General features: G+C 40.6%; 1 protein-coding gene across 3 annotated transcripts; it reads left to right on the top strand.

The window, feature by feature from the left end:
* Nucleotides 1-707: 707 nt before the first annotated feature.
* LOC148039928 (E3 SUMO-protein ligase MMS21-like) lies at nt 708-18,871 on the top strand. 3 transcript variants are annotated; one of them, XM_087695293.1, is made up of 7 exons: nt 710-896; nt 1,096-1,167; nt 17,303-17,413; nt 17,494-17,607; nt 17,750-17,889; nt 18,068-18,162; nt 18,251-18,871. In XM_087695293.1, the coding sequence occupies exons 1-7, from the start codon at nt 822-824 to the stop codon at nt 18,403-18,405; spliced, it is 762 nt and encodes a 253-aa protein (XP_087551419.1). In that variant the 5' UTR covers nt 710-821; the 3' UTR covers nt 18,406-18,871. The 3 variants fall into 3 exon arrangements, with proteins under 3 accessions (XP_087551421.1, XP_087551419.1, XP_087551428.1); XM_087695302.1 differs by having other exon boundaries at nt 749-896; nt 1,089-1,167; XM_087695295.1 differs by lacking the exon at nt 1,096-1,167 and having other exon boundaries at nt 708-896.
* The last annotated feature ends 487 nt before the right edge of the window (nt 18,872-19,358 follow it).

The raw sequence follows: 19,358 nt of genomic DNA, 5'->3' as shown, positions 1-19,358 counted from the left end.
CAAGCATGGGTCATTAGGGCACCTATAAAGCAATTATGTTTACCCCCCCCCCCCCCCCCCCCCCCCCCCCAACACAGAGAGAGAGAGAGAGAGAGAGAGAGAGAGAGAGAGAGAGAGAGAGAGAGAGAGAGAGAGAGAGAGAGAGAGAGAGAGAGAGAGAGAGAGAGAGAGAGAGAGAGAGAGAGAGAGAGAGAGAAATTTATACTATTGGTCATATAAGATAGTTGTCTTTGGGATGTACTTCATTCTAGGTGCAGGAAACCTAACATCCATACCAAAAGAGATGCCTTTCTCATATGCACAGACGCTTGGACATGCATCTTCTCCTCAATCTCATGCTTGTAAACAAGGGATCCATAATTACTTTCCATCCAAAGACCTTGTCCTTTAGGGAATATTGATTGCCCACACTTACTTTCTACCTGAATCCATTGTTTTTGGTTTGGGATCATGCAATGAGTTCTATGTAGGGTAGCTAGCAGCCTTTGCTCAGCTTTGGTAGATTACTTTCCATCCAAAGCCATCATTTTTGGTTTGTGAACAAGAGGTATGAGCCCTTGCTTAGCTTTGGTAGATTGTACAATAAGAGATAGTATAGATATAGATAGATGTTTTTGGTTTAGGATAATGCAAATTGCAATGAGTCCCATGTAGCATAGTATAGATATAGATAGATATTTTTGGTTTGGGATAATGCAAATTGCAATGAGTCCCATGTAGGATACTACCGTGGTAAAAGCGGATGCATTTACGAAGCAACTATACTCTCGCCATGCTAATAAGGCAGGCGAAATCGGCAGAGGAGGAAGGCGGGAACAGCCATGGCAGTGGTGGGAGAGGAACGCATGCGCTCTGCCATGAGCGCTCTCGACGAAGCCAACCAGGCCATTCACACGGTAAAACAAACATACACGCGCAAGCCATTCGTCTAAAAAGTGCCAGTGGTTATGTCAGTGCCTGCGTGTTACTGGATGCTGCACCCTTTCATTTTGTAGACGCCATCGTTTCTGCATTTACTTTAGGTTTTGGCCACACACACCCAAGCGAGCACATCCATGCTCTCAGTTGACCTTTTCCACCTTTCGAAGTTCGCAGGACCTTGGTTCGAGTGCAGTCATGTTCAAGATGGTTGCTGAGGATCTAGAAGCTGAAAATCAGACGGAACTCGTATGCTCATGCTCCCTTACAACACAAAACTCTACTGGTTGTAGTATGGACAATAATACTGGTTATTTAGCACAATTTAACAACTGTTTTATAGAACAAAGACTAGACATCAAATTGTCATCGCTCTGAAGGCAAGAATTTCTCGTAGTACAAGCCGTGCATGGGATACGAGTGTGTTGCGCAATACGATTGATTGAATCAGTTTACTTGTTTGCTAGGTACGATTTTCTCTCTTCTTGCCTATGTTTCTTTTTGTCCATTTGTCACCCTAGGGTCCAACTCTCTTTCTCTTTCTCACATTGAAACATAGAATTTGTGTACGACGCTCTCTCGTTGAAAAACACTATCAAACTTATGTATAGCCTTGCCCCTCTCAGATTTCTCTCTCTAGTGCAAAGCAACCCCTTGCATACACAAAGAATCTATTGTGCAGTGGATTGAACTTTTTTTACTGACTCAAACATGTGGATTAGTGTACAGGAACTCTGAACTTCCAATCTATACAAGTGAACCCTATAATGGGCAGCCCACAACATTAACTTCAATAACACATCTTTAGTTGGGTCGAGCACAAAATATTGGTAGTTGTACTATTGCCTCTTAAAGCACTCTTGTTCTATCATGCGTGTTGTTTTGCATATGTTGAAAAAAGGTGGCAAAGGCATTGGAGGTTGTCCAAATGCAGAGAATCTTAGGGAGCTTCTAGATCTTGCTAGGGTATCAATACAAGCACTTATGGATGATACCTTACTTGACCCTTTGTTCACTCAAGAGGCTTCTAGCAAGAAGAGGGTGAGCGTGGATGACAATGGTAGTTCGGAGTATACTCCTACAATATTGAGTCAGCATCCCGTGAGGCAATGCACCTTAGTTTCACAATTGCATCCTTGATGAAGAAGTAGAGGAGAAATTGAGTTTGTGTACTTCTAATCATGTGCAATATGTCTTTTAATGTACACTAAGGAATGGAAGAGGAGAGTAGTAGCCATTGTAGTTGTGCACACAGATGGGTGGGTAGAGCTCAAGTTGCTCAAAATGAGGACCATTGTTTTGGAGACAGAGAAGGAAAGAATAGAGGTGAGGTTTGGAGCCAATTATAGAAGGGCAGAAGAGATTTAGTTGTACTAGCTTTGATCGTTGACAACATATCATCAACATCCTATTGTCTTGTTACCTTGGCACATACTTTCTTTGTGCGGTTCATGCTGGTAGGGCACATGAGCACATCAAAATGAGTTCTAGTTTTTAGCACATTTTGGACGTGGGGGTGGAGAATGTGGTATAGGTGGTCACAAACAATGCGTCTAATTGGAGGACAATGGGAGAGATGGTTGAGGAGTTTTCAAGCATTGTGTGGGCTCCTTGTGTACCATGTTCTTTGGAACAACTAATGGAGGACATTGGGAGTTTGAGTGGGGTGAGGCCAATAATATACGATGCTAATTGCACAGGCTTTTTCTTTAGAAAGTAGTACTAGAATCTAGCTATCTTTTCTCCCCATAGCTAGAAATCACATTGTATTGTTTGCAGAGATATGATTGCTTATAAGTTATATGTATTTGGTCTCGCAGTGTCTTTATGAGATATGTGATTCACTTCATTGGCTAGTGATCGATACATCTTGGGAGGAAAATGCACAATGCAAACCATGGAGCTATAAGGGCTATCCAAAGAAAGGACATGCTTGTATATGAGGACTTTTGGGTAGATGTGCATGGCATTGCATTAGTAACACTTCTTCTTTTTGAGGATGACCAAATGGATGGATTAATTTTTGAGTGTGTGCAACGGAAGGGAAGGGAAGATAGAGAGAAGAGGAGCAAATGAACACAAAAGAAATAGAAGGAAAACTTTGATTTGAACCTTGATACAAGGCTACACACAATCTGCCTTTACATATGCGGAGGCGTGTTAGTGAGGGCACCAGGTTGATGGTCAAAGATGAGAATTAAATTGAGGAAGATGAGTGAGAATGATTGCTGGCTGAAATGATGTCATGAGAGGCACATGGAAGGTTGCATACATGTAGAATGGGCAATACATAGGCCAACCTAACCAATCAAAAGCTGCTGCCTATGATATTGGCCGCCCAATGATGAAACATGCTGCCACATGATGCCATGTGGATAAAATCTGCAATGCACTACATTGTGGGTGGTGTGAACATGCTAGGAAAAGTAGTGGATGAGATGATCAAGGCCAAGAAACCCCAATGTCCATATGATGTGCTTGTAAAGGAGGAATGTGACACACAAGAAAGATAGACAAACTACAACAATGATAGATCTCCTAGTGTCCTCGTCTAACTAAAGCTAAGGCTCAGAAGTAGGAGATGCATGTAGAACAAGACATGGAATAACATGTTTGCCTATTTCACTCCAAATAGGATTCTTACCTTACGTATTTCCAGAAGGAAGCAGTGGTAAGCCTCCCACGTGTTAGGTAAGGTGTTGCAGCATCAAGCCAATCTTCAACTCATTTGGAATCCAATAAACATAAATAGATAGGAACATGTATGTTTGCTATGTAGCATGTACTATGTTTTTGTCTTGGGCCATGGTCCATTATGTTTGCTATGTAGCATGTACTTGGACCATGGCCCATTAATGACTGTGTGCATTGTGCAATGTTATCAAGTGGATGGTATGACAGCTATGTATAGGACAATGGAGATTGCGATTTGATTAGAAATGGGCAAGAGGATCTCTACAAACAACTTCATAGATAGATATAGAGCATTGATAATTTGATTGTGTAAGTATAGTGCATATTATGTGTGTAGAAGGCTTTTTATTAGCTTATATATGGGTGTGTGCGTGGTCACTTTATGGGCAGCCTCGTAGCACTTTATTTGGCTGACCTAGTATTCTCGGTGGCATCCCAATCTCTCACACTGTATATATGTGTGCCTCTCATCACATCACATCACATTGCTGGAGGGGAGGGGAGAGAGTTGGGGGCGTTGGAGGAGGTGCACCCTTGAAACTGTTCATTGTTAGGTGCTTTGTACTGTACTTTGGGTCTATGATATGGATTCCATTGCCCATCTATGAGGTATCCTGTCTATTGTCATTACTCTTTGTTCATGTGTTCTTTGTAATGTTGTCTTGCATGCTTGTTGCTTTCACTTTTGTTCGTTCTGCATTCTCACATGGTATCAAATGGTCAGCTCTTACTCGATCTTGGATTGCTGTGTTTTTCTTCCTAGTTGTTGCGTTTGAGGTGTCATGTTTTCTGCCTGTGTTGATTATATTGTTCGCATGTTTACGTGGTGTTTTTTGTTAGCCTGTTTTATTTCATGCTGTGATCTCTTGGTTGTGAGCTTTGTCAGAGTTTGACGGATATGGAGGAGCTCTAACTGTTTCCAGCCTTGTATTTGAGTTTATTTTTAGACTGTCTAAGAGTGTGTTCACCTTGGCTGTTCATCATTTCAGTCAGTGCATTACAGCTTTTAGGCTGCCCACTGCCCATGTTCTCATTGTAGACATCAGTTCTGGACTGGTGGCTTCATAAATGCAATTGCCCATGTGCTATCTACCACTTGTTGTGTAGGTGGCCAACAATTAACACTGGTGAGCCAGATTTACCACATCCTCAGGCAGCAGTCAGCCAGTTTTGGGCTGGACTGCCTGTTTATGGCAGCCCCTATCACTTGGCTGGTCATTACTCTCTTTCTCCACCTTAAAGGCTCAGCATTCTCTATGTCACTTGGTGCACTTTCAAGTTTCCGTCATCAGCCTGTTCTAGCGTCCTCACTGATTCTTCGGGCTGCGTGCAGGGATTGATTAGTTTGCTTTGTATTTAGTATTCTATTCAAATCAGGGCAGATTTTTCCTTCCATTCTTTGCTTTTATTTCAGTCTCTCTTTGCTTCTCACTCTACAATGGTGTTCTTCCATTGTGCACTTTCACATGGTGTCAAAGCCAAAAGAGAGACGTCGAGGTTCTACAAAGAGGGGATCACATTGTACTTGCTGTTTTGTGCAAATTTGTTGCAAAGATTAGCCATTGAGAGGGGGTGACAGCTGCCCATTGTGACATCTGCTCACGAACGTAATGATAATAAACTTCTATATGCTCTGTGTGAGCGTGGAACATTGGGTTCCGTTGTTGGAGGGGTTTTAGTCGAAAGGTTGTATCCATCGGGGATGAGAGAGAGAAGGAAGTAGAGAATAGGAGATAGAAGAGAAGAAAAAGAATAGGCAAGAGGTACACAAGATAAAGACAAAGCTCAATGAATCAAAGCACTATGTATTGATAGAACTTGAGAAGATAAATAAAATCCTTGTGTGGGACCTCTTGGAAGCAATTTCCAAGCATTAGATCTCCTGGAGCTCCTTGGTAGACCAAAAATACGCACCAAAAACTAGCTTTTTCTTTGCAGCTCAAATGGCAAATCTAATGGTTTCGTTGGCTCCAAAAGGGGGGTAAACTTCTAGAATGCCTAGTCAGAATTCTCTTAGATTACTCATTCTACATCTCTCAGTTCGGAGTGCTATTTGTTGCTTGTAAATTGTGATGGCACGCCGTGTGAATTTGGATGTTCTTTTTGCATGAGATCTCTAAAATTTGGTTGAAAAGCCACTTGCTTTTTGCATGTCACTCTATTTTAGAAGTTTCCTACTCTTTTTTAGGATATTTACAAGAAATAATATCCAAAATATCAAAAATAGGCTAAACCTGTCCAAAAATCCCGTGTTTTGGAACTAACCATACTATGGACACTAGTACTAATGACTAAGATGGCATTGACTCTTTAGATTCATAAGAAAGCCGAATGATGTGCTCTCGGTTTTTTCACAATGTGTCTGCGTAGTGACACAACACCGTGCAATGGCCAAAGCACTCTGGCTGTTAGTGTAGATAAGTGTCGGAGCCGTCTGGTGCACATGAAGATCTATAAGTAACTTGTGGAGCCAAACACACTCCACAGTGACTGTGAATGCTAGTTTGTACTCAGCTTCACAACTAGAAGTAGCAACTGTAGTTTGTTTCTTGCTGAATCAAGAAATAAGAGATGTACCCAAGAAGAAGTAGATGCCACTATGAGAGACACGAGAATCTAAACATCCAACCCAATCACTGTTAGAATATCCATGCAAAGAGAGTGAAGAATCAACCTTGTAGAAAAGGCCAAGATCTCGAGTGCCTTTAAGATACCAAAAGATACGCTTCACTACTTGCCAATGAAGTATTGAAGGGTTGTGTATGTATCTACTCAATTGGGAGACAGCAAGTTGAAGATTGAGCCTCGTGTGACATAGATAAATCAAGCATTCAACAGCATGTTGATATAAAGTAGTATCAAAGAATCCACTACCATCATTAGAAGTGAATCTAAGACCAGACTCCAAGAGAATAGACATGGGCTTACAATCCTCAAACTGAAAATATTGAAGAAGTTATCCAATATACTTGGATTGTGTCATAATGATGCCTCCCTTAATGGTGGAAAATTGAATACCCAAATAATAGTGAAGTAGATCAAGATCTGTCATGGCAAATGTTTATTGTAAATTAGTCTTAAATGCTGCAATTTGACCAGTATTGGTCCTAGTAATAAGAATGTCATCAACATAAAGCACAAGAATAATAAAATCAAATCCTTGATGTCGAATGTAAATAGCAGCCTCAGTAGGGCTATTTTTTTAAATCCAAGATGCAAAAGATGAGAATGCATGTAGGCGTACCAAGCTCTTGGAGCTTGTTTTAAACCATACAAACTTCAAAGCCTTCTTGAGATGATAGTCTTTGTGCTTAGAGCCTTTAATTGCAAATCCTGGAGGTTGAGAAACATATACCTCTTCAGTGAGATATCCATGAAGAAATGCCATCTGGATGTCTAGCTGATGCACCTCCCAATGAAAGTGGGTGGCAAGGGCAATAATACTCCTAATTGTAGTAATCGAGAGGTAGGGGCAAAAGTCTCCTCAAAGTCGATTCCTTGTTGTTAGGCATAGCCCTTGGCAACAAGACGGGCTTTGTACCTGTTAATAGAACCATCTGACTTTCTTTTAATTTTGTAAACCCTTTGGGTACCAATGGCATGCTTGCCGTGAGGCAAGTCACATAGCACACAAGTGTCATTTTGATGGATGAAATCAATCTCTGCCTTCATTGCTTCCAGCCACCAATGCACATGCAAGAAGATTACCTTGATCTTTGAAAGCAGAGGTTCGTGTGTGGGCAGCCAAAGAAGGAGGCTATTTGCTGTCCCAAAGAGTGTCTAACAACCAGCGAGGGACTCTTTTAGGCTGTTGAATTTCGGCCCTTGTATGCTCCTATTGATCCAAAATAGGGGTCTGCTCTTTAGACATGGTATCATGATGTTGTTGTATGGCTGTAAATCAGGCTGAATAGGCTACTGTAATGTATTTGTAGATGGTGGAAATGAAGGCTGAGAAGAAGGATTGGTCATGGAACCATTATGAAAAAGTGGTAGTAAGTTGTCAAAGATGTTTGAAGCATCAATAGTAGGTTGTTTTTGACAGTCCAGCAAGGGGTGAGAAGCATTTTCAGCAAAGATAACATCTTTGTTGACAATAACCTTGCTTGTCGAGGGTTGATAAAGACGGTACCCTCTACTTTCAAGACTATATCCAATAAATATCCAGCGAACAGCCTTATCATCTAACCTATGCTGTTTTTGAGAAGGCACATGAGCATACACAAATGATTTGAAAGTCCTCATATGAGAGAGAGGGGGCTTGGAGCCAGTCCATGCCTCATAAGGAGTGATGGTGCGTAAAGCTCTTGTGGGACACCTATTCAAAACATAAGCGGTGCATAGAATAGCTCTTGTGCATAAGTTCTTACTCTTCAGTATGCATCTTGCTATCTCCATGAGTGATCTATTCTTCTACTCCGCTACTCCATTTTGTTGTGGGGAGTAAGGAACAGTGCATTGATGATGAATTCCTTGAGATGCAAGATACTCTGAAAAACTCTTTGGAAAGATATTCACCCCCTTTGTCGGTGCAAAGGGTCCGAATGCGAAAGCTGCTTTGGTTTTCCACCATAGCAATAAATGCATAGCAATAAATGTCTTGCAGCAAGAGAAGACTTTAGACTTAGATTTCAGCCCATATACCCAAGTAAATTGGGATTTATCATCTATGAAGGTGACAAAATATAAAAATCCACCAATGGATTTGGTCCATATGGGACCGCAAACATCATTTTGAAGGAGATGCAAAATAGATGGCAAATGAACATGAGAATCCTTAGGAAATGAGAATCGATGCATTTCACCTAGTAAACAACCTTCACAAATGTGACTTGGTGGGAAGTGAATTTTTGGAAGATCTTTGACCATTTCCCCTAATTGGAGCTTCATCAATGCTCCATAGTTTGTGACCAAGCCTTTGATGCTATAAACGTGTATCATGAAAAGATTCTTTTGTTATTAAGGCATTGTCAATAAGGTTTTCAGCAAGTTGTTGGTTATAAGTATCAAGATGATAGAGACCTTTAGTGAGGGTGCTTGTCAAGACAAGGGAAGAAGAAATGTGATCATCATATACCGCACGTCGGGGGCCATAAAAAATGATGCAAAAGCTAGAAGTAGCAATGGTTGAAATGGAGATAAGATTCTTCTTGATGTTGGGCACATAGGGAACATCAAGCAATGTCAAAGGAGTGCCCAAGATGGAGACAACTTGCACATGTCCAATGCCTTTAATTACATAAGAGGCATTGTTAGCACACATAACTATACCCCCCTTAGGTACTTTAGAGAGGGATGAAAATTATGTTCGGCAAGAGGTGATGTGCTTAGATGCACCATTGTCAAAATATGAAGTAGAAGGTGTATCAATAATAGAAAAACAAGCATAGTGAATAGAGGGATTATATCGACACTCAGGTATAATTCTTAAAGTGAGAATAGTTTGTGGTCTCATGTGTAAGAGCAAGATTGGACTCCTTCTCTGATGCAATGCACTTACGACATTCAATGATGTTGTACCCTGTCTTTTGGCAATAATTACACCTCTTAGCTTTGATGACTGGACCCTTGGAGGGATTGGAAGAGGATGGACTAGCATGGAAAGGTGTCTTCGATGTAGAAGGGGTGGAGGAAGAAGGATGACCAATATGAAAGTTTGTTGTTTTTTGACCAGCAACTTTGCCTTTTAGCTTGGGTTTGGTTTTTCCATGATGATGGGTGGAAAAGGCTTGTTCGGTTGCCATGGTAGCATTGCGGTTGAGACGGCTTTACTCCTCCTCTAACAAAAGAGACACAAGCTGGTCGAAGTTGTAGGTAACTTGGTTGCCCATAGTTATCAACCGCAAGGTGGTAGCAAAACCTTGATATGACTCTGGTAGACCATTAAGAGTGATGGAAACAAGTTGGTTATCAAAAACTTCTTCATCGATATTTAATAATTGCTCAATAACATCTTTTATGCCAGTGAGATAGGTATCCATATCACCTCCTTCCATGTGAACGTCTTTCAGTTGCTTGCAGAGGTAAGCAAGGCGTGCTTCATTGCACACTTGATATAATAATGCAAGCTTATCCCATGCTTCCTTGGATGTCTTGCATGATCGGATGTGTGGAATAATGGCTCTCTTCATGGATAAAGCAATTAGGGCATGCGCTTGGGCATCATGACCATCCCATCGAATCTGATCTTGAGTGGGAGGCCTTGTCGAAGAAGAAGATGATTCAGCATCATGGGAGCCACCTCGGGTTGGTGAAGCGGGAGGTGGTGTTGGTGTTGGAGAGACCAACCTTTGCTTGGTGCCAGTGGTAATATGCTATAGATTCTTTGCGACAAGAACATGTTGCATCATGTAGGCCCACATTGGGTAATTGGTGCCGTTGAGTTTGTTGTTGGCACCAAGCATACCCAACAAGAACATGTTGCATCATGTACGCCTACATTGGGTAATTGGTGCCGTCGAGCTTGTCGTCGACGCCAAGTATGCCCAACAAATCATTATTATTGCTGACCATGAGTGATAATCAGCAACAAAATAATAGTTTCCAAGTGAAGAGAGAGAAAATAGATGCCCGAACAATAATAAATCACTGATAGAAGATATGCTGGCCGCCTCAATGAAGTTGAATAATATAAAGAATAATAATTTCTCTTGCTGTTTTTTCTGCTGAAGAGAGAGAAAAATATGCAGAAAATAAATAATTTCAGAAATAAGACTCTGACGACGAGGAATATGAGGATTGCCGCTCTACAGGAGATGAAAGTGATGAAGGGATAGATACAGTAGAGTATGACACAGAAGGGAGAATGATAGAACAAATCAAGGCAGACCCGAGACCCAGGAAGGAAAGGACGAATTGGAGTGAAAAAGGAGTCATGCGGATGGAGTGCGATAGATCCTGGCTAGAACACATGGGAGCTGTGGATTACAAGCAAGCCGGAGTAGCACGATCATGGGTGATCCCAGTGCTCAAGACGGATGCGCCTATTGAACTACGACCCCCTGGGGAAACTCCTTCCTCGAGCGAGGGATGCGAGTTTAACTCGGAGTTGGAAGTCAGCACTGAGAGTGACCCCGAGATACCCCAACCCGGATCAAGGCGATAATCAGCAATATGCTGAAATCAGTGATTAATGGCTGGAAATGCTTGAGTAATATGGATAACAACTGAATATACTGAAAATTCTCCCAATAATACACCAAAATAATAAAATGTCTTTGATGTCAGGAACAGAACAGGGCCAGCAGCCAAATAATATAATTTTGGAGCACGTTGAGGGCTAAGAAAATGAATTGAGGCAAAAGCCCCAAAATTTGGGCACCTTGGTGGCGGATTTGGGCAAAAGCCCCAAATTTTACCCGAAAAATGAAGAGAAATTGAAGAAATTGGGTAAAATTTTTACCCAAATATTGTCGAATTCCAAGCTAGAAGGTGAATTGAGCTTCAATATTGATGAATTTTGATGAATGTAAGAAAAGCCCCAAATTTTTTGAAGAAATTGGGGTGAAATTGGGCTTGAATGATGAAAAGCCTCAAATATTGGGAAATTGAAGAGAAGTTTGATAATTTTTGTAAAATTTTTACCCAAAAGATGTCGAATGTCGCACATCATGAATTTTGCCTCAATGTTGATGAAGAATGCAGAATTCTTGAAAAGCCCCAATTTTGGTGATAAAATTGGAGTGAAATTTGGTCAATTTGTTGAAAAGCCCTGAATTCAATGATGACCGATGCCAAATTTCTTTGATTTGATGTGAAATTTGGTGAACTTAATGGAGAAGGATGGGGCTTATGTAGAAACAAGGGCGCGCTGGTTGAAAGAAGATGTGATAATAAACCTTTAAAATAATTTTTATGAGAATCGTGTTTGTTGGCCCCAAGGTGGCAAGATTGTAGTGTCGATGTGGCAGCGGGTAGGTGGTCGTTGCGCGGATGTCCGTGTCGACAAGAAGGAGAAGACGAGTGATGTCGTGTCGGTGATGTATCAGCAAGGGGGGGGGGGGGTTTGGAAGTGAGTTTGAAGAATAGGGTGTGTTGATGACAGCAAGCTGGCGACCAGGATGGGGAGGTTGCATCATGAATCTTCACCTTTAATTGTCGACATTGCCTTGTGTGTTGGTCACATGCTGACTACTTTTGCATGCACCTTGCACGTTGCTCGAGACTTGACTCATTCTTGAAGGCTCGATTGCCTCCATTTTGTGCCAGTGCTCTTGCAGAATCATCATTGACTTGCGACGTCCTTGTCGATGCCACGCCATTGCCTTAACTTGTAGTCACCCTTGAAGTGTCACCCTTTTTGTCTTGGTCCTTGCTACATGGACTTGCCACCTCATGCCAAAAGTACTAACTGTTCGTCTAGCTGCCACGAATAGTGACTTCCGACCAGTTTACTTTGTCATCCTTACCGCCACGTGCTGCCTTGATTACGACACTTTGTCGTGTCATCACTTGTTACTCTCGTCGATACGGATGCAACGTCTCGCCGTTGACGGATGCCACTTGTCATGCTCACATTGACAGAGTGTCGTCTCAGACTTCACACATTATAGAATATTGAATTTAATTTATTTTCTTATTTGTCTAGTCCAACAAAGGCCCTATACATGTGCTGCCCCATCTAAGCACAATTGGGGGTTTTTCATAAAACCCCAATTGTGCTGCCCCATCTAAGCACAATTGTGCACACATCCTAAGGCAAGTGTGCTAGCATCAGTTATTACCTCGAACTCCTTATTGAGGTCTGGAAGCTTTAGGATAGGTGTTGATACCAAACTTTTCTTCAATCTGTCAAAGCTAGTTTGTTCGGGAGTTGACCATGCAATGGATGTTTGCTTCTTTAGTAAGTCCGTCAGAGGTGCTGCAATCAAAGCATAGTTTTTGATGAAGACCCTATACCATCCTGTCAATCAAAGAAAGCTGCGTATTTCTTTGACAGATGTTGGTATTGGCCATAGTTTGGAGCTTCTCATCAATACTCAGCAACTCATCACCAAAATGGTGAAATTTGTCGATGAGGCACAATTTGTCATCGTTCATTGACAATTTGGAGCTTTTCACCGAATTGGCCGAATTTCACCCAAATTTTATTGGAAAATTTGGGGCTTTTCAAAATTTGGCATTCTTCATCGACATTGAGCCTCAATTCATCAATTGGGGCCGCATTCGACATCTTTCGGGCTCAATTCACCTTGAGGTGCGGCATTCAACACTAATTGGGTGATATTTTTATCTAATTTCTTTAATTTCTCTTCAATTCTCAAGTAACTTTTGGGGCTTTTGCCCAATTTCTCTTCCTCCACATTCAAACTACCTCTCCTGATGTTGCCTTTGTGCTTCTTCATCATTGGGTTGCCAAAATTTGGGGCTTTTGCTTCAAATCATCTCCTTTGGCTGTTGCGCATTGAAGACATCCTTTATGGGACTATTTGTGTCTATCTTCATCAAGAATGAAGACAAATTTTATTATTTTGGTGTGTTATTGGGTGAATTTTCATTATATTATGTTGCTATTTGCATTATTGGAGCACTTTTAGCCATTAATCTCCAATTTCAGCATATTGTTGATTACGGCATTGATCGAGTAATATTTTATTTTTGATATCGGATAATATTTTATTTTTGAAAATAATTATTTTTTGCATTTTCTCTCTCTTCAGTAGGAAAACAAGATACAAATAAATATTCTTTATATTATTCGACTTCATTGAGGCAGGCAACATCTCTATCAGTGGCTTATTATTATTCGGGCATCTATTTTCTCTCTGTTCACTTGAACAATATTATTTTATTACTGAATTCATCTCGTGGCCAACAATAATAATAATTTATTAGGCATGCTTGGTGCTAATGACAAGCTCGATGGTACCAACTACCCAATCTTGGCTTACATGATGTGACATGTTTTTGTAATGAAGAATCTATGCATATTGTAACAGCATCGAGCAAAGGCCGATTTGTCCAACACTGGCACCACCTCTTGCCTCCGCATTGTGAGGTGGCTCTCATGATGTCGATCATCTTCCTCTTCCACAATGCCTTTCACTAAAGATAAAATTCGATGGGATGGCCATGACGCCCAAGCGCATGCCCTAATTACTTTATCCATAAAAAGAGCCATCATTCCATACATCCAATCATACAAGACATCCAAGAATGCATGGGATAGGCTTGTATAATTATATCAAGTGCGCAATGAATCACGTGTTGCTTACTTACACAAGCAACTTGAAGACATTCGCATGGAAGGAGGTAACATGGATGCTTACCTCACCAGCATCAAAGATCTTATTGAACAATTATTAAATATTGATGAAGAAGTTTTAGATAATCAGCTTGTTTCTATCACTCTTAATGGTCTATCGGAGTCATATCAAGGTTTTGCTACTACCTTGTGGTCGGTAATTATGGGCAACTAAGTTATGTATAGTTTTGACTAGCTTGTGTTTCTTTTATTGTAGGAAGAACAAAGCCGTCTCAATCGCAATGCTACCATGGCAACTGAACAAGCCTTTTCTACCCACCATTGTGGAAAAGTTCAAAATCAAGTGAAGTACAAGCATGCATTCATCTTCATCATCAAATAATTCCTTCAAGATATCTTACCGTGTTGGTTCATTTCTCTTTCCATCCCTCCAAAGGTACATCCAACAAACCCAAGAGGTGCAATTATTGTCAAAAGACGGGGCACGATATCACCGAATTGTCGTAAGCACATTGCATCGGAGAAGAAAAAGGAGTCCGGTCTTGTTTTCATTAATGAGACTGCCAACCTCTCAAAGCACAAAGAATATACTTGCTTCTACTTGGTATTTTGATAGTGGTGCTTCTAAGCACATCAATTCTTGTTAAGGATTATGCTCATCCATTTCTCATATACCTAAGGGGGCCAGAGTCATGTGTGCAAACAATGCCTCTTATGCAATTGAAGGCATTGGTATTGTGCAATTTAATACTTTTTCTAGCACTACCATGATGCTACCGAATGTCCTCTATGTGGGAGGCATTAAGAAGAACCTTCTTTCCATCTCTGCCATTGCTACTTTGGGCTTTCGTGTCCTCTTTGATGGCCCTTGGTATGCGGTTTATGATGAGCAAGTACCTTCTTCTATGTAAGAATGTAGTGACCAACATTCTTACATCAAGACTTTATTATCTTGATACTTATGATCAACAACATGCTGAAATTTCTCTTGATCATGCTCCTTCAACAAGTGATCTTTTTATGATACATGTTCCTTTAGTGCCACATATTTCAAATTTGCTGATTTTTATTCTATATATTGATGACTTGCTTATTATTGGGATCAATGCTGTCCAAATTGCAGCATTACAGCATTATTTCCAGCAACCACTTGCTATTGTTTATGCTGGTGTTCTTCGCCCACCTATGGCTTCCCAATTTGTCACCATTGAGGGGGGGCATGTTTCCATCTCTAACAAAGTATTCAGCTGCCCAATCAAGAATGATAACCGATAGCCCTCTTGTGTATGATTGGCAAACAATGAAGAGTGTCTTCACTTACCTCAAGGACACCAAGGATATAAGCCTTTTCTTCAAGGCTGTTTCTTCACTTATGCATGGATTTGTGGATCGTGATTGGGTTGGTTATTCAGAAGACATTTTGATAGATCTTTTTATGAAGGCTATTCCTCCGATAGAGTTTCAAGCTATTCAACTATTTCTACTTGTGATACATTTTAAAACATGATCTGTCATTCATTGTATTGTCATAGGTTGCTATATCCATCAGGATGAACATGTGCAACCATGATCTCATATCTCGTTTTTTCTAGGATTTTGTTATTATTCCTAGATTAGTCCACCCATTTGATGAAGGGGGTTTTGTAGGCTATCTCGTGGGCTATGCCTTGATGCCCTTTGATCCATGATCCAAGCTCCCTAGGCATTTAAACTATCATCAAATATAGTTGTTGCTCCTAGTGCCCTACGTACTAAGTGACACAAGGGTTAGGGTTTATTTTAGGGTTTCCTATGATGGTTAAGCTGTTGGAGTTTCATTTCTTATTATGAAAAGATACATTTTGCCACATTAGCACATAAGTGTGGCATTATTCAGAGTGATTGCCTTGAGCATTGTATTCGCTCTCACTTGTTAATACACGACTTTTCATTCGTGATCTAGTATCAGTATGCATGGATTACGTCTTTCATTCTCATTCATTTTCCATTAAATTAATCACACAATCGCTCCACGCTTGGGCCAACAATAACGAGAGAGGAATAGACCTACCACATGGTGTTTGGTCCAAATGGCAAGAAAGAGAAAGTGCTAGGGTCCTATATATAAAAAAACTCTCAAGGGCGGCCTAACTTGTCCATGTTGATTAAAAGTGCCCAATCACAATACACTTGGCCATAATGGACTGAAATGATCAACTGACCAGAAATGGACAAAAAATGTAAGAGGTCCATGATGTCCCCCATTAACTTAGTGATAGGGCTCACAACTAGAAGATAACATACAATGTGGGAGATGTAGAGGAGAGAGAGAGAAAGTGGTAGATGTAGATGAAGTGGAAGAGGGAGAGAAAGAGGTGATTGGTAGAGATGAAGGCTTGAAGAGATAGATGAAGAGAAGGTAGATGAAGTTTGAACTTGAATTGTGAGCTCAAATGCAATGGCACCCTTGCTTATAAAGAAGGCTGACGGCTGAGTGAGAAGTTTGAAAAAGCTGTGGGATTCGAAATTCCCCGTAAAACAGGGCAGAAAATGGTTAACAATGCATAGAATCGGGCAATATATGGGTCGTAAATTGTAAAAAACCACCTTTTTTCTTGCAGGCAAAGGTCATGTTTTTCAGGATAGTAAACATTGTATGAGAATGGTATGGATTGAATGGGTAAGACAGTACTATATGGATCTGTTTAAGTTTGTTTGAATGCAACTATGGTGGAGAAGTTAGAACCTTGAGCGAAAGAGAGAGTTGGGGATATAATTATTTACTTAAATCACATGGTGTGCACAATGGATAAGGGAAGACCATGAAGACTGATAGCCTCTTGATGTATATAGAACTCATCCATTTCGACTATGGAGGCTTGAGACATGTTGAGGGTACGAAATGCATAATTGTCCTTGGCACCCTGGACGGGTGTGCACGTGATAATGGCTTGTTGGTGAACATGGTACCTGAATGGTTTTGGTTATTTTAGTTGTTGAGACTTAACATGATAAGAGAGCTAGCTTATAACCAAAACTACTACATAATCACAAAAGTAGCAACGAATTCCACCTGAATTCATTTGAAGGATTTTCTTGCTTCATTCTAATGGTTCTTTGAGTTGTGGTGTGCAAGTCTGACCATTGTATTGTTGCAACATGCTATTTCTATGTGGATCAAAGGATAATTTGTGAAATTGGCGCATGAGAAGTGACAATGGCTCCAAGTTTTCATGCTACCCATCAGTCTACAATCATTTGTGCTTTTAATCTGTGCTCAAAGAGAAAAACAATACTTCTAATACATGTTATATGAAAGTTTCCTCATTCTTTTTTATGTACCAAAAAGACTTCCCTGTTGTTTTCAAATGAAGTCCATGTGGATTGGTCACTGTACATTCTTGGGGTTCTATTTTTGAAGCCCATGCACACTAGGTTTTACCTTTACCACAAGTACTTTCTCATAAATGTTACCTTCTCTTGTATTTATCAAATTTGAGTTGACAGGTGGAGGAGCTTGGAGATGCGACACATCAGATAATTGCACTGATGGAAGAATTCGATTATTACAATAAGGCTTTGCGGTCTATAAAAGAGAGCTACACTATTGGAACTGAGGTAATCTTGAATTTTGAGTCTGAAGCTTCATGAGCTGTGTACGTCTGTGCACTTCCCTCTAACTGCCATTTTTTAAACAGCCTACAGACTTTGAGAAGCTTTTATCAGTAACTGCAGTTCAGCTCAAATCACAGTCCCCTCAAGTACAGCCTGAACAGCATCCTCTGTACAAGCAATTCAAGGAAGCAGTCTGGGTATGATTTGTTATTTTGTTGCCTTTTTATCATGCATGGGTCATGATGGTAAAGCAAACATAGTCTTAGTAACTGCTGAAGGCTTTTCTAATTTTAGTTTTGCAAATGAAGAATAACTTCATTAGAGACTTGTCTGTTACAGAAAGTTCATCATGGTGACGAGTTAATGCCAGGTCAGGAGAAAGAAGATCTAATCATTACTTGCACTCAATACAATGTAGCAAATACACACTGCCCCATATCAGGAAAGCCCGTAGAGGAACTGGATGATCCAGTCCGCAGGTATTGTAATATTTGAACCGCCATTTTCTTTTGTTCCCCAAAGCACAAGCTGGATGTACCTGTTATGTTAGTCCAATGTTTATTTCTGTGGTGCCTGAGCCTTCTGCATGTGGATGAAGCTCCATGCTTTGATAAGCCTGGTTCTGAATCCTTTTGGCATCTGTTATTTTTATTGCAGTTTGGACTGCCAACACATCTATGACCGATCAGCAGTAATGGATTACTTGAGACAGTCAAAACGAAACAAGCGAACTTGCTCATGTGCCATTGCTGGTAAGCTCTTGCACTGCATGAGGTGAAGTTTTATTTTGCTGACGACTGATAGAAGAAACAGAGTTTTGAATGAATCATTGTGCAACAGGATGCCCAAAGCCAATAGCTGCAGAGCGGCTGGTTTGTGATCCAATGCTCAAAGTTGAGATTCAAGAGCTACGCATGCGCGGACAAAGAGGCCGAAATAGTACTCAAGTTCACGATGTCGCAGATTTTACAGAGATTACAGAGATTGATGATTAAGCATCTTGAAGCATTTTTTATGACTTGGTACAGTTAACAACTCAAAAATGTACAGTCTAGTCATGCAAATGCTTTGATCAACAAAGGAAAGGCACAAACAAGAGTGGACTGATGGAACTGTTGAAGCAGGGACTGTTATTTTTAAACAGCTTAAAAATGTACAGTCTAGTCATGCAAACACGATTGACGAAAGGAAAGGCACAAACAAAGAGCAGTGGACTGATAGAACTGTTGAATCAGGGACTGTTATTTTTTTTTCGTCCAATGCTGATAGTCCTTGTCCTTTTTTGTTTCTCCAAAAGAGCATATTCATCTGCTTCTTAATGTACCAGAGCCGAAGATGCCTGAAGGCTATTCAGAAAGGAAAAGGGGCATGGTGTAGCCTAGGTAGGTGGCAAATATAATAGATAAGGGCTACAAGCTTTGTATGACCATGTCAATATTGAGACTGAAGTGGTTTACATTATATTTGGGTCAGCAATGTTTTCTAACAAAGTGCTTGATTTCGTGTTAGTATGACCTTGGGCTAGTCTTTGCTAGCATTGGGTGTGAGGACAAATGTTCTAGGGATGGATGGGTACATAAGCCCCAGCAGTTCTCACAACAAAATTAGGCAGAGTTAATGTATGCCAAGTGGTAGATGTGGCAAGGAACCAAAAATCATATTAAAAAGAGTGGTATGTATAGAGGAAATCTTATGTGGTAGAACTTAGAAGTGCACTGAAACATGCCTTTTCTCGGGTATGAAAAAGATGACACTGCCTTGTAGAAAGTGGGTATATCTGCAAGACAGCACTGTTACCTAAGCTTCTATCTGGGCACAGGCAACAAACACCATCTCTTGCTGGATGGTCTCATTGATAATTTTGTGTATTCATGCATGATTGATTTGCATTATCCTGTATGGAGGTATTTCTATTGTCTTTACAAGGATTCAAACAATCACTTTTGCC

This window comes from Lygodium microphyllum, chromosome 2 (genome assembly GCF_053477565.2).
Source record: "Lygodium microphyllum isolate KBCC chromosome 2, Lygodium_microphyllum_v1.1.10, whole genome shotgun sequence".
In the NCBI taxonomy this organism is placed as follows: Eukaryota; Viridiplantae; Streptophyta; class Polypodiopsida; order Schizaeales; family Lygodiaceae; genus Lygodium; species Lygodium microphyllum.
Note: the sequence above shows the minus strand (reverse complement) of the source record. Positions and strands in the feature narration are given on the sequence as shown.

Bases quoted from the DNA above. Each gene is read 5' to 3' on its own strand.
- LOC148039928 (XM_087695293.1), top strand. From the start codon at position 822: ATGGCAGTGGTGGGAGAGGAACGCATGCGCTCTGCCATGAGCGCTCTC. The intron at 1,168-17,302 runs GTATGCTCATGC...TTGAGTTGACAG, and splicing joins CTGAAAATCAGACGGAACTC to GTGGAGGAGCTTGGAGATGC. The intron at 17,608-17,749 runs GTATGATTTGTT...TGTCTGTTACAG, and splicing joins AATTCAAGGAAGCAGTCTGG to AAAGTTCATCATGGTGACGA.